The following is a 14621-nucleotide window of genomic DNA, read 5'->3' on the forward strand; positions in this document are numbered from 1 at the left end:
TTGAGAATGACTCCCCTTCCATGTGGCCCCTCTCCTAGCAGAAGAAAAGGTGAAATGCTACAAAAAAGGACCAAAAAAAAGGCCTATTTTGTCCTTCACTGCAACTGTTACCGCAAATGCTTACATAGTGCTGTCTTTGACGGCTCCTGTCCTAAGAGCTTTGCATGTATTAACTCACCTAATCATTTGAGCATCTTTACGAGGGAGGAACTATTATTATTAGCTCCTTTGTACAGTGGAGGAAGTAGGCACAGAGAGGTGAAGTAACCTGCTTAAGGTCACACAGTTGGTAGGGCTCTGGACCTATGAACTCAATGCTGCTATGCTGGGCTCGAACCCACGATACTGCTATTTAGCTCCGGGCTAACCTCGGTCTCACTAAAAATTACTAGCATAAGAAATGCCATTGTGGATAAGACTCACCGCCCAGAATCCTTTAATTCATCCATCCACCCATGCATCCACCCATGCATCCATCCACCTAGCCATCTACCCACCCACCCTCTAGGAGGCGAGCACGGAGCGAGGCTCTGCAGACACACCACAGAGAGCACACAAGGATGTGCTGTCCGGCTTCGGCAGTAGGTTCTGGAAGTCAAGAGCTTCGATGGCAGCTCGTGATCCCCATGATGGCACTCGCTTGGCTGCAGCGGGGCTGGTTCCCTTGGACGGCCAGGTGTGTGAGATCTGGATCATTTCTAGAAATGCAGTCTAGATCCCAGTCCTCCAGCCCTTCCAGAGATTTTATATGTGGTTGATTTCTTGTATGAAATCATGTTCTCCTTGAAATGATGACAGTGATGTCTGCTTTCTGGGCTGAGGCTGACACACTTTCCCAAAGGGCTAAAGGATGGAGGTTAAAGAAGAAATGCCTCAGACGCTAGCAGGGGTAAGAGGAGTGGCTCTGAGAGGCAGCCTGTGCTCCAGAGTAGGAAAGAGGGGTGCAGGAGGGAGTGTGGGGCAGGCAGGTAGGGGCCCTGGGATCCAGGGGAGAGAGCCTAAACTCATAGCACTGGTCAGAGCTGGCACAGGAATCTGGAGCTGGACCAGGTCTAATGCTTTCCTGGGTATCCCAGGGAGCCCAGAACATGGCGACTAGATGCTGTGTAGAAACAGCACGGAGCTAGATAGAAAGCATGGTCCCCACCCCCAACCCGACCCCACCACCCAGGGCCTCAGGGCTGAGGACCCAGTTGAGAGAAGAGATGACAGAAAGTTGCCCGGTCAAGGCCCATCTTCAAAACTAGACACAGGGGACTCTGAATCTAGTCTCGACATTTGTCTTTTTCTCATGATACATACTTTGCATGCCACCAAATCCTCCGATATATGATAAAACTATATGTATTGCATTCAAGATGCCCCCAACAAATACTCATTAAGCATTCACTATATGGAAAATACCACTCTAGACACTGAGGATATGGCAGTGAACAAACCAGGTCAAAATTCCTGTCCTCACTGGGCTTACACCTATGATTGAAAACTTTAAATTAAAAAATTACCAAAAAACCTGAACAGGTAAAAATCACCCATAATCCCATCAAAAACTCTCTGTCCACATAAGTATAAAGTAGGAAGTCAGAGTTCCTCCTTGTCCAACCAACCCTGCCTATCCCCCACAAGGCAACCATTATAAAGTTTTCCTTAATTTTTAAGGACTTATTAAATATACATACCCATATACTTTTTATTTTATTTTCTAAACAAAAATAGAAAAATGCTTGACGGAATCATCTACAGGTGGTTTTTTTTTTTTTTCTTAACCTAACAAATCAGAAACCTCTGTTTCAGTTTGAGTTCTCTGAGAAGCAAAGCCTGAGCCAAGGATTCACACACAGGCCTGCTAAGCACATTTGGAGTTGTCTCAACCATTTTCATGGTTGTACAACATTTCAGAGCATGTGTCTGTATCATTACTTACTAAATCACCACAAGATACCCATACTCCCCACCTTGCCCCTACTTCCTGCTTACTGACATTCAGGATTTTCAGTGCATGGGTCAATGTTATTGACTCACTGTAAGAGAGTATATACTACAAAGGAAAGTTCATTTTCTGAAGGCAATGGCCGCAGGACAGGGTTCGGAGGTCTGGAGAAATGACAGTGTTGGCAGCAGGGAGATAAAGCCTAGGAGATAAAGCCATTTATCACTGTGCTTATCATGCCCAGGATTTATAGCTAATGCATGTTTATGTGAATTTGGCTAAATTAGTCACAATGATGATCATAAAACTGAAACGAGCTTATTAACTTAGTGGTTTATTTGCACTTTGTAACTATAGCAGCCACTTGCATCTTGACATTCTTTGGTCTAAAGCTCATCATAAATCACCAGTTCTATGTCTTCTAGAACTAGTCCATACTGCTGTATTTAAGATTGGTGATTTTTTTAATGACCAAACTACATACGATGAATGATCTGAGGGCCTTTATCTGTATTTTGTGGTGGTGGTGTTCTCAGGACATTGACCAAGGGATGGGAATTTGCGTACTAAGTGGAGAGCCAGCTTCCAAGGTCTTTCATATGTTGGTGGGTGATCGCAGCCGCCCAGCAGCACCATCAGTCAGTACTTCCAGAGCCTCACGAGATCCATGGTAATAGCGGGGAGGAGGCTTGTAGCGGCAGCCAAAACCTGGCATCTGGCCCTGACCACCTTTGGCAAGTCACGTGGCCTTCCTGGATCTCAGGGTAATAATGCTTCCCTGGCTTACTTCCTGTGAGGATCAAAGGACAAGCCCAATGTGGGAGCACTCTTCAAGTATCAGCTACTACTCCCAGAATACATGGGAGAAAGAGTCTGGATTTGGCCAGGCTACTATCGCAGATAACCTTAGCTCTTGTCTATCTGCCCACCTTAAAGGGTCAGCATTCTGACACTGAACCCCTCGCTATGGCAGAGTCCCTACTAACCGCACATTCAACTCCCCAAGCAGCCATAGCAAATAGAGTGGATTTTACTGAGATTTCAGGGGGAGACGAAGGAGAAGATGCTTGCACATACTCCGCTAATGATCTTTCCTGTAGAAACATCCGTTCTTCCCTCAAAGCTATCTTTGGCCACCAGGAACCTTAGTTGTGTCTCCATCCTTGTCCAACAGAGACAGCCCAGCCTCCATGACTCCAGCCTTTCTTCAGTCCTTAAGCTTCCTTTTGGGTCTCTCGGGGGCCTCTCCCTCAATGAGTTTATAATCTTGGATTCCCATACTATCTTCCTACGCACTATTCAAAACACCCTTCTAAAGTCCCCCACTGCCCTTAGGAGGTGGTGGGGGAATTTTAAATAACAAAGGTTTTGTTGTCACAAACTTCTTTTTTCCTTGCCATAGTATTATTCGGTAATTCTGTTCTAATTGTTCAGAATGATTAGGGACTGCTTAGATCTCAAAGCTTGGGAATCACAGAAGGCCAGCCCCTCCCCTGCACCCACAGAAAGTAGGGCCCAGTGAAGTAAAGGGATTTGCCTAAGGTTACAGCATATGGGACAGCTATAGAGCAGTGGCTGGCCCCCAGGCCAGTGCTCATCTCCCTGCATCAAGCCTGTAAGTGCAAACGAATCAAGAGGCTTTCAGATTCAGGGGTACCCAGAACTCTGAACCGGAAGGGGGCTTGGACTTCATCTAGAACAAATCCCTCGTTTTAGAGAGGCTAAAACGGACATTTCTTTTTGCAGTCTCTGAATCCTAAAAATACAACACAGATTAGATGGTTACTTTAAAACATATGTACTTGCCTGGTGGGTATGATTTCCAGGAACATACACAGACTTAAACTGTTTCATGAGATTCCGAGCTCCAGCGATATCCCGAAGCGAGGTGAAGAGCTCATCCGCAGCAATTTTGGATTTGGGAAATGTCAGCTTAATTGAAGAGTCACAGCCTGAAACAATCCAGAGAGATTTTCTTGGGTGAACACATCTTTAAATTAAGTTTTAATCATGACGGCTTGAGCTTGATGTAACACGGTTGGATTTTTTTTTTAACCCTATCTTACCCTGGCTGTTCCCCAATTGGGCAGTTTTAACCATCCATGAGCAATGAAACATACCAAGTGTAAATGTCTTTGACAGAATTAGAACTCAGAGTCACCTGGAATGGCAGCCACTGGCTTCAGTCCCCACACTGTAGAAGCTTCACGGAAAGAAAGCTCCCCAGCGTCTACTGTGCTCAGAACATAGCTTTGGGAAAACAGGGGGAGACACAAAGAAAAGTACCAGACAGTGCTGTGATGAACCTCTCTTGCTTGAATCCCAGCAACAGTTTCCGGAAAGCAGAAGAGCAAGACTGAGAGATGATAGAGCTGCTCCGGGAACAGATCTTGCTGGGATGGGCATCTGCCTAATGTGCTCACAAAGCATATGGTGCCTTTCAAAAGGCAGCTATTCAAAGCTGGTAACACACAAAGAGGGCCTAATAAGAAGACTATTCTCGGCAATGATTCTATTTTTCTTTGACACTTATAATAGCTGGATTTCTTCTCTATCTTGTTAGAAGCCCATTCAGAAGAGAAATGATCATGGATAAGTCAGAAGTTTAAAAAACAAAGATCCAAGATGCGATTTTTTGGCTGTCTCGAATACTCAGATACGTTAACTCATTCATCCGCACGGCACCCTTATGAGACAGGAGCTATTATGTTCCCCATTCTAAGGAGGCAGGCAGCAAGGTACAGAGTGGTTTGGGAACATCCGCTGGGAACAGACGCTGGCAATGCTTGCCAACATCTGCTCAGTCACCCTGGACATCACTGTAGGTTTGGGGAACAGTTCTCGTGTTCTCTGCTTCCGACCTCAAGTACCTGCAGCCTATCTCCTGTTTGTCTCTGTGTTTCTGTCTCTGTCTCTCTTCTTGTCTGTGGGCTTCCTCTGGTTGTACGAGCACACTTGGCCTCTGTGTGGGGCAGGCTGGGTGTCCTTGGAAGTCGGCATTTGTAGGAACAACCTAGCTTTCTCATTCCCTGGGGGCACAATTCCGAAGTGTGGTCTCCAAAGCCTTTGCTCAGTCCCAGAAGGATGGAGCCCCAGCTGCCCACAACAATAACAAACTCCTTAATGCCCCTTTATTGGCTTTCCTTCCTTCCCTGGCTCACTCTTCTACTTCCTGACTATGCTTCCAGAAATATCTTTCCAAATACAGTACTTGCACCCAAATCCCTGTCACTGGACACCAGAACTTCCACAGGCGTCCAAACACAGACGTCCTGGATCCAGAGCCTGCATTCCTTTTTGGGAATAGCTTTATTGAGATATAATTCATATACCATACAAATTAACTACCATATGATTAAAGTGTACAATCCAATAGCTGTCGGTATATTCACCTAGTTGTACGGCCATCATCACCACAATCCATTTTAGAATATTTTTATCACCGCAGTAAGAAACTCCAGACTTGTGAACTGTCACTCCACTTTCTACGCTCCTCCCAGTCCCCGGCACCACTAAGCTGCTTTCTGTCTCTATGGGTTTACCATCCCTGCACATTGCATATAAATGGACCCACAGAACATAGGATTGCTTGGGAATGGCTTCTTTTACTTAGCATAATGTTTTCAAGGTTCCATCCAAGTGGTAGTATACATCACTACCTCATTTCTTTTTATTGCTGACAAAATTCACTGTATGGATACACCACATTTTATAGATGTGTTCATCAGTTGATGGGTATTTGGGTTATTTTTACATTTTGGGTTCTATGAATAATGCTGCTAAGTTTTATAAATTTTTATGTAGACATATGTTTTCATTTCTCTTGGATATCTATCTGTCTACGTATTATCTAGCTAGCTAGCTAGCTGGCTATATCTGGGAGTAGAATTGTTGCTGTAGAGTTGGCAACTCTGTGTTTAACCTTTTGAGGAACTGCCAGGCTGTTTGCCAACGGGACCCCGCCATTTGACACTTTCCAGCACCTAGAGGTGTTCACTAACCCAGAAGCTCTTCCACCCCTATTGTTTAAGAGTTTTTATGGAGGTTCCATTACATAGGCATGATTGATTAAATTACTGGCCATTGGTGATTAACCCAACTTTTAGCCCCTCTCCCTTCCCTGGAGGTTGGGGGGTGGGGCTGAAATCTCAACTCTCTAAACATGTCCTTGTTTTTCTGGCAACCAGCCCTCCATCCTGAAGCTGATAGGGGCCCCAACCACTAGTCATCCCACTAGCCTACGAGACACTCTCATCACTCTGGAAATTCCAAGGGCTCTAATAGCTGTATGCCAGGAACTGGGGACAAAGACCAATATGTATATTGCTCACTGTATCATAAAAATTCTCTGACTAGTCTTTAACTCCTGGTTTCCAGAAATATCCAACTTGAGTCATTAAAAAAAAATCAGTGTGGTCAAGCACGGTGAGAGGAAGCCTCCACATTCAGTGAGCTGTGGTGGGGGGGGGCATGGAGGGAAGTCAGGACCTCCTGTGACTCCCCAGAATTCTATGTCACACTTTGTGGACGAGAGAAAGTGTGTCATTTTCTGAGGGCCATGTCCATAACTGTGTCTTGATTCTTGCAGAGGCTCATAACCCAAAAGAGTGAAGATCCACAGGTACAGGGTATGTGCTGATCTCACCCCATGCTTACCCTTGGCATTGCAGCCCTAGCTGACAGACCAGCTTGTGCGTTAGTCAATAACCAACCGGAAGAAACCCCGGAAGGTTATGGCTTCTCGCTCATTCGTGTAGTTTCTTTCCTTAAACTCTCAGCCTGAGCCATTTAAAATATGGGAAATCATATCAATTATATCTAAATGTTGGACATTCTGTACTAGTCTTTCAAGTAAAAAAAGGCATGAAAATAAGAAGACATCGCTGGTTCTAATACCACGCACGATGTTTCAATTCCTCTAAAACGGGATTCAGCTAACAGGCTAAACATTTTTTTTGAGAGAGAGAGTGTGTGTGAGCATAAGCAATGTTGGGGGGTTGGGGCAGAGGGAGAGAGAGAATCTTTTTTTTTTTCTTAAAGACTTATTTATTTGAGAGAGAGAGAGAGAGCATGTGAGCTTGAGCAGGGGGAGGGACAAAAGGAGAGGGAGAGAGAGAATCTCAAGCAGACTCCCCGCTGAGCATGGAGCTGGAGGTAGGACTTGATCTCAGGACCCTGAGATCATGACCTGAGCCGAAATCAAGAGTCAGCTACCTAACCGATGAAGCCACCCAGCTGCCACTAGGCTAAATTTTTTATTTAATCTAATTCATTTTCTATCAAATAGAAAGAGTCATCCAATCTTTCATATGGTCTATTTCAATTTTTTGGAAAGTAACATGACATTCATCCATTAGACTGAGTGGAACAGAATCATCTACTGGATTGTAGATTACTGAAAATTATAGATAATTCATGGAAATTGTGGATTATGCATAGAAATTAATGTGTAATTGCAGAGAGTTAGGTCAACTGTGGAGCAGACTGTTTGACGGAAACGTTTACAGATTACCGGTAAATTAAACTCAAAGGAACCCAACAGAAAAATAAGGCTATCACATTGTTGGAAGGAAAATTAAAAGTCCTAAATTCACAAATAAAGTAAAACTTTCCTGAAAAATAGTCAATTATTTTCATTGTTCAAATAAACTGCACGTGAGCAACTTCTGTCCAAAGCATCACCTCTTTCCACCATGTCTGATATCCTCAAAGCCAGTGTTCCACAGTGTACATGGTTCTGGGACACCAGGCCGGTCTCTGAGCATTATTCGTATTTACATCGATCTTTACCAAAAGCAGGATTTACATTCACTTACCCAAATCCTATAATGAAAGTTTCGCTCCCCCCGCCACCACACACTTTAGAAATGTGGATCAGAGAAGATAAATGACCTGTGCAAGATCATATCACCATCCTTGGCAAAGTCAGGGTTCCAAATGTCCTGCTGATCACAGACCTGAGCTCCTCCATGTCCACTGCCCCCCACCATCCAGAGTCTCCTCGGTGAATGTGGCCCAGTCCAGATTCATACTGCAATTAATAGCTAAAGCTGATGTGGGCCCAAAAGCTCTGAAATGGGATGAATGTTTTCTGCAACAAGAGTAGTAGCTCTGATCACTGAACGCTCAGTAGACCATCACCTTGCCGGGGGCTATGCTAAGACGTGTGTACGTCTCAGCTTATTGAATCTCCACAGAAATACAGTGAGGTCGCTACTAATAGCAGTCCCACTTTGCAGATGGGGAAACTGAGCCCTTAGGAAGTCAACCAACACAGTGCCACTCAACGAATAAGTGGCAAAGCTAAGGGTCAAACCCTTGCAGTCTAACTCCAAAGATGGTCCTGTTAGCCACCCCACTCTGCTGTCTTTCAAATGTGCTGAGACCACATATATAAAATATCAATGAAACTCTTAATTCAGCCTTCATATTGAAGAAATGCTTTTAAAATGGAGTAAGTAGCAAATGCCTTTCTTCTTGGGAAGACCTGCGCCTGTCCCTCGGGGTAGATGCTAACATTGCGGTTTGCAGTCATACTCCAGGCCTGTCTTTCGCAGCCACAGAAGCTGTGAGGTCTCCCAGCCAGGCTGTATACCCTTCTTTGGATCTTTGCTCTGTAAGGCGCTGTATTCAGTTACTTCTAATAAGCCCCTGACAGCCTGTTCCATTAAGCCAGCTTATGAGATAACAGTGTTTTGTAAAGGAACTCTAAGTGTACAATTCCAGTCAATTCTCATTTAATCCACTTAGTTAAATAGATAATAAACCAGAAGCTGATCCTAGCCTTTAGCCAAGCACGATCTGTGTACTTCAGTTGCCTACGCCTTGATAAGGGAGGCCCCCAATCCCCAGGGCACCCCTGTGTTCTTCTGAAATGGGGGATGACTCATACCCCTGCAATTTCTTTCTCTGGAGGGCTCGGGGATCTCTCGGGCAGGGGTCCAGTTACTCCTCAGAGCAACAGAATAGAGCTCTTGTGCCCGCACCTCCCCTCCCTCTGCTCTCCTCTCCCCCGTCTCCACTTACTGAAGTCCCTTAACTTCAGCAGGGAGAGAGAGAACAGTGGTTTCCGTGGCTCTGTACCCGGCAGGGAGCCACGTTTCCAGCCACAACAAAGCGCAAATGGAGTAAGGCTGAAGAGCTGCCCATCCTCCTGGGATGGCTGGAATGAAGCTACCCTCCTTACTCCAGGCTGCCGAGCTCTCCTCTGTTGCTCTCTCGGGGAACAGGCTGGAAAATTTCTGGTGCTTCGGAACCTTTTCAAAATAACCTATTTTTCCATAAGTTTGGTTTTGTTCCTTAGGGACTGAGGAAACTAAAGCGTCTCCTATCAGGAGGCTGCTGTGTCCAAGGCCTTTGCCTGGATTGGAGCTGAAGCAGCCCTCACAGGAGGCCTTCCGAAACACACACGTGAGCGTGCGCGCACACACACGTGCACAAGCTTGTGCACACATACTCACTTAAGGAGAAGCATGCCATTTGTGTGGCTCGATACTGGGCGGCAGGGCTAAAATAGGATTTGAAATGTTCCCCTTTCAGCAGTATTATTCTCCTCCCAGGTTGAAAGGCCCTTCGCATCTGACTGGGAAGAGCTAGGGTCAAAAAATATTTGAGCCTCGTCAAGAGGCCCTTTTCTCATCCAAGTTATCCAAGGCTTGCCTCCTCATCCTTCTGCTGGTCCCGAGTTTGGGAACATCAGGCCGCTTCCCAGCTTCCATCCCTGGCCCCCTGCCGCTCAGCAGAGCCCCGGAGCAGGGGTCGCCGCTGCAGTGAGAGAAAAGGTCCGCTGGGAGTGTGACTGTCCAGAAAGGACGGAGTTCTGGGAGGTCATGACCTCCCTCATCCATCCAGCAGTCTGACGTTGCCTTTTCTCTCTCTCCAAACCATTGTTTCTAAACTAGGCTCTTTTCTCATGGCTCTCAATACATGTTTGACAAATGAAAACAAAACCAAGCAAAATAAAAAACCAAATAAACCTTAGCAAGTGCCATCACACCTGAAACCTTTCAGGGAGGTTGGCTGACGGTATAGAGACCACCCTTGAGTAGGGCCGTCCTGTAAGCGTGTAAGCACAACCATAATAGAAGTCTCTTTTACAATCGCGCTGGGGGCCCAGAGGTGACTGTGCGTCCTTCAGAGATGGGGGATCGTGAAAAATCAATCTCTCACACACATAATTTACATTATATATTATATATTCATATACATGTATATATAATTTTGTTTAAAATTAAATCATAAATGTCCCTTTATTCACTAATCTTCGAGGAAAGGCCAAGGTCTTCTCTGTGAGTCTTGTCTGCTATAATGACTTTAAAAAAAACCCATGATGTACCATGTACAATTTCCAACTTGCATCCGTTTCAAGTAGAACGAGATGCTAAAGCCATCTGTAGCAATCTGAGAGCAGAATTCTTCTAGATTTTAACTTTTTTCCTTCAATCTTCTACAGTCACCTTGTTCATACCTAACTCAAAAGCATTTTTAAAGTGACTCATCTTGACTGAGTCTTTCAAAAGCATTCCATCTGGTTTTTACAAAAATGATTTTCTTTTTGAATTCATATTTCATCAAAATGCGGAACGTTTAATTAAAGTGTGCAACTTAATAATAAGCACCACTGGCATAAGCAGGCTGATGACTCCTGGGAATCACACAGGCAACCAGGACGAGCAGATGTGCCCGGCACGTGGAGACTGCCCTAGAGCTTCGAGGGGTCAGAGTGTTGGCATTAGTCCTTGTATTTTATAGAGGGACTGAAGAACGTCAGTCATTCTGGTGAATGGGTCCTGTGGAAGCTGGTCGAGGAAACATGAATGATACGTATATTATTTGTACTCTTTAATTTATGTTATATCATATATAAATCAAAAAAGTATATCTATAAACATATTTCTGAGGTCCCATGTTTATACACAGGCAGCTGTATCAGTGGCGTCTAATGCTTGATGGCCTCGTGGGACTTTTCAGTCCTTCTACCATAAAGTCACAGTCTGGGTTGTCAGAGTCTAGCACCTACAGGGCTCATTTCCTCTCTCCTCATGGAGTCCTGGATCTATATATATACCACATGGCAGGGCCTCCTCCGCCGGTGTGGAGCGAATGGCATAACTCTGCTGGCAAGACTGTGTTGGGGAGGCTGGCCTCACAAAGAGATCTGGAGTCAGAAATATCCAGGTGAGGCCACAGAGAGCCCAGGACAGGGCCCAGGGAGGCTGACCACTTTCTGGAGTCCTTCCATAAGCCTCCCTCCTCGGGCTCCCAGCCCTCACTGATCCCATGGCCTCTCTGTTCACTGAATCCTGCTCAAGGGCCTGGAATCTCCTAGCCTGTGGCCTAAGTTATGGCTCACATGGTACAGGAGGAAAGGAGAGGAGAACTGGCCATAAATCCCCAGTGGGGACATGGGCTCTGCTTGGTCTACTGCTGAGCCCTAGCAGAGCGCCGGGCTCAGAGAAGGCACCCACTACCTATTTTTAAATGGGTGGGGGAAATAGAGAGGGGAGAGGAAAAAGAGAGTTGGATCAGGCCACACGTGGCTGCAAAGCGACAGCGCTGATTCTTGAGGTGATAATAAAGGAGCTCTGGTGGAAATTTCAAACAAAGAGCTCCCTGATGGTCTTGAGCAATTGCAGGCCACACGCCTAAGTGGCTCAAGTCCCAGAAGGGCTACTTCAGAAGAGCCACCTCAATTGGCCACATAAATTCTGAACGTTGAACAAGCAAGACTAAACTCAACATGGTTGAGATACATGCAAAGGAGAGAAAATTGTTTTAAAGAGAACAAGAATGATAAATACAAACTTCAGAGAAGTGGGGGGTGGGGGTAGGCAAGGAAGCAGGGGGGTGGGTTCATGGGTGTTATCATATAATTATGCTTTATACCATCTATCATACAATCTCTTAAATGGATCCACTATCATCTTAAAAAGTCTAGCAAAACAAAAACCAGTCACACCACTTTTTCAGCCTCTGGCAAATTGGGTTTTTTAAAACTGTTGACAAAAGGAAGGAGTGACAGCTGCGATCTTTGATCCTCAGGCAGGTTTGGGATGTGTCGTGGACCGGGAAGGACTTGTACAGTCACGAGAGGATGTGAGCGTCCAGGATTCTAGCCTGAGTACTTAGGCTGTCCCAGGAGAAAGCACGAGGTGGGGAAGCCTGCAGGAAGAACTGTCCGGAATATGCTTTGGAACTGGCATTTTTAATGGCAGGGTGCAAGGTCAAGTTGGCAGTGAGGCCCAGAGAGCAGGATGCAGGCCGTGGGTCAAGGAGCCCTTGACGCTGAACCTAAAGGCTGCTGCAGGAAAGGCCAAGGAGGCAGCGAAACAGACCATCCTGGTTCATCGCTGAAAGAGGAAACGGCCCCTCCTGTTTTGAAACATTCCCTCTAAGCTGCCTCTGAAACATCTCTCCAAGGCAGTTTTTCTGACTGCCCTCACTATAATCATAGATTCTTCATCTTAAGATTATGTGGTTCCGTGAGGGAGGCACGGACTTCGTAAAAACCATGTGATGCTGTCTCATATTAAATTACACAATTTCATAGGCTGGGAACATAGGATCCTATTAAATCGAGCCAAGTCACCTTGGACAAAGAGATCCTGAAGTTTGGCACTCAGAGTAATGGAAATACCCAATGTGCGAGGCTGTTCCTTTAAACTGGCAGGCATAGATCGGTTAATCTCCTATGATCAGGCTTATCACCACAGGAAAATCAGATCTCTCTCATATCACTTTGACTTTGGGCTCCTTTTCCAGGAACAAAACCTGCCACAAGACCCAGAAATGCCCACAGAGCCACTTTCACCAGAGTTCGTGTTCACAAACCTTCCCATTTCCGAGGAGGACGGCACACGGGCTCCTCAGTGATCACAGACAAGCTCTCAAACGGCATATCTCACCGTGAGTGTCTCCCAACAGGTCATTGTTTTTAACCTGTGGAATCTGTTCTACTGAATGATAAACTTGCCATTTCTACTATAAGTCCCCTTTCAAAGTGTTGATGTTTCTGGTGGTTTTGAATGGCTCAAATGGCTTGTTGGACTCCCAGAGGGGACGAGAGATTATCTGCATCTGGTCGTTTTCAGAATCTGTCAGGTGGCAGAGAGTATCTGGGAGCCACGCTGCACCTTACAGGACACTGTGACAAAGGACTACAGTTGATCTCGTTTTCTGAACCAGGAGGAAAACGAGTCTATATTACACGTATGCAAAGGTGTCATCAAAGCACACCCGTGGGTTACGCACAGTTGACAGTGTTTGTGTTAATATTTGCTTGCCTCCTGTTTGTTCTCTTTGGGCGCTACAAAGCCGAAGCAGCAACAGAGGTAAGAAAACACAGGGATATAAACCAACCGTGGGGAAAATTTGATCTGCTTCGTTTTTCTTTGCATTGGGAAAAGACTGCCATGATTTTATTTTAGCAGTAAAGTGCATAGTTTTGGAACCAATGGGCCAATCTGACATTTCAGAAATAAAGGGAAAGAGAAGTCCAGAGCCTTCTTCCGTGGATGGTCTCTCCAAGACCCACAAGAGGCTGAGCCATCTGTTCTCCAAGAAGCATGCCTAATGTGCCACCACCTGTGGCCAGCCCTGTCCCTTGTTACCCTCCACACTCCGTCCCTCCCTATGCTTCAGCGCAGAGATGTGTGTATGTGTATGTGCTGGGGGGGAGGGGCTGCTCTGATGGACCTGATGTGGAGGCAGCTGATCACCCGGAAGGCTTCCTGGAGGAGCAGACCAGGAAGGAAGCGCTGGCAGACCATGCTGCAGTGCGCTATTTCTCTCCTTTCTGAATCTTAGCCCAGGTCCAGTCTTGTTGCTGGTTTTAAAAACAGTACCACAAGAGACTATGGACTCTGGGAAACAAACTGAGGGCTTCAGAGAGGAGGGGGGGTGGGGGATTGGGATAGGCCGGTGATGGGTAGTAAGGAGGGCACGTATTGCATGGAGCACTGGGTGTTATACGCAAGTAATGAATCATGGAACACTACATCAAAAACTAAGGATGTACTTTAGGGTGACTAACATAACATAAAAAAAGTTATTATTTAAAAAAAAATAAATAACCCAATTATGTGCTGTCTACAGAAAATAATTAAAAAATAAAAAAAAATAAAAACAGTACCAGAAGTCTGTTTCCCATGAAGGATTTTTAAGAGATAAGGTTGTACTTTATTTTAGGAATGCTAATAAGATTGAGAGTGTGGGAATAATGGGGTGTCATTTCTGGCTGTAATGTGTCACTGGGAAACGCTCTCTTATCCAAGTTATGATGAATAAATCACTCAGGGTTTGGCTTGCCTGCTAATTACACAAACCTGTTCTATGGCTAATTGTCCATTTGTAGGAGAGGATGAAATCAAAAGTCGAAATCATGGCGCATTTAAAAGCTTTTCCAATTACTATCTGACCCTCCTTGCCTCTGTTCTCATCGTCATTCAGAGGAGTTTTTTAAAAACCTACGTCTTTTCTTTTCCATTCTGTTTCTTGAGCTCCAGCCTTGCTGAGCATGTTATCATGAGATTTTAAGTAGGGAGGAACACTGGTGTTCTTTTAATTTATATTTTAAGGGAAGGTTAGGTGGTTGATAATGTGGGATCATTTTCTGATCTATTTGAGAAAAAGGGAAGAATAAAAGGGAAGCTTATTGGCCTAAAGTTTCTTTCATCTCTTTTGTTTCTTAAAA

At 45.2% G+C, this 14621-nt stretch overlaps 1 protein-coding gene across 1 annotated transcript in view; it reads right to left on the minus strand.

The window, feature by feature from the left end:
• The window catches only part of SCFD2 (sec1 family domain containing 2), a 426762-nt gene that overhangs the window by 31342 nt on the left and 380799 nt on the right, over positions 1 to 14621 (minus strand). The window contains exon 6 of the mRNA XM_026508880.4: positions 3737 to 3882. Coding sequence (XP_026364665.3) covers positions 3737 to 3882 — 146 coding nt within the window. The remainder of the gene's footprint in view (positions 1 to 3736; positions 3883 to 14621) is intronic.

Source organism: Ursus arctos, unplaced genomic scaffold, assembly GCF_023065955.2.
Source record: "Ursus arctos isolate Adak ecotype North America unplaced genomic scaffold, UrsArc2.0 scaffold_9, whole genome shotgun sequence".
NCBI classification, from domain to species: domain Eukaryota; kingdom Metazoa; phylum Chordata; class Mammalia; order Carnivora; family Ursidae; genus Ursus; species Ursus arctos.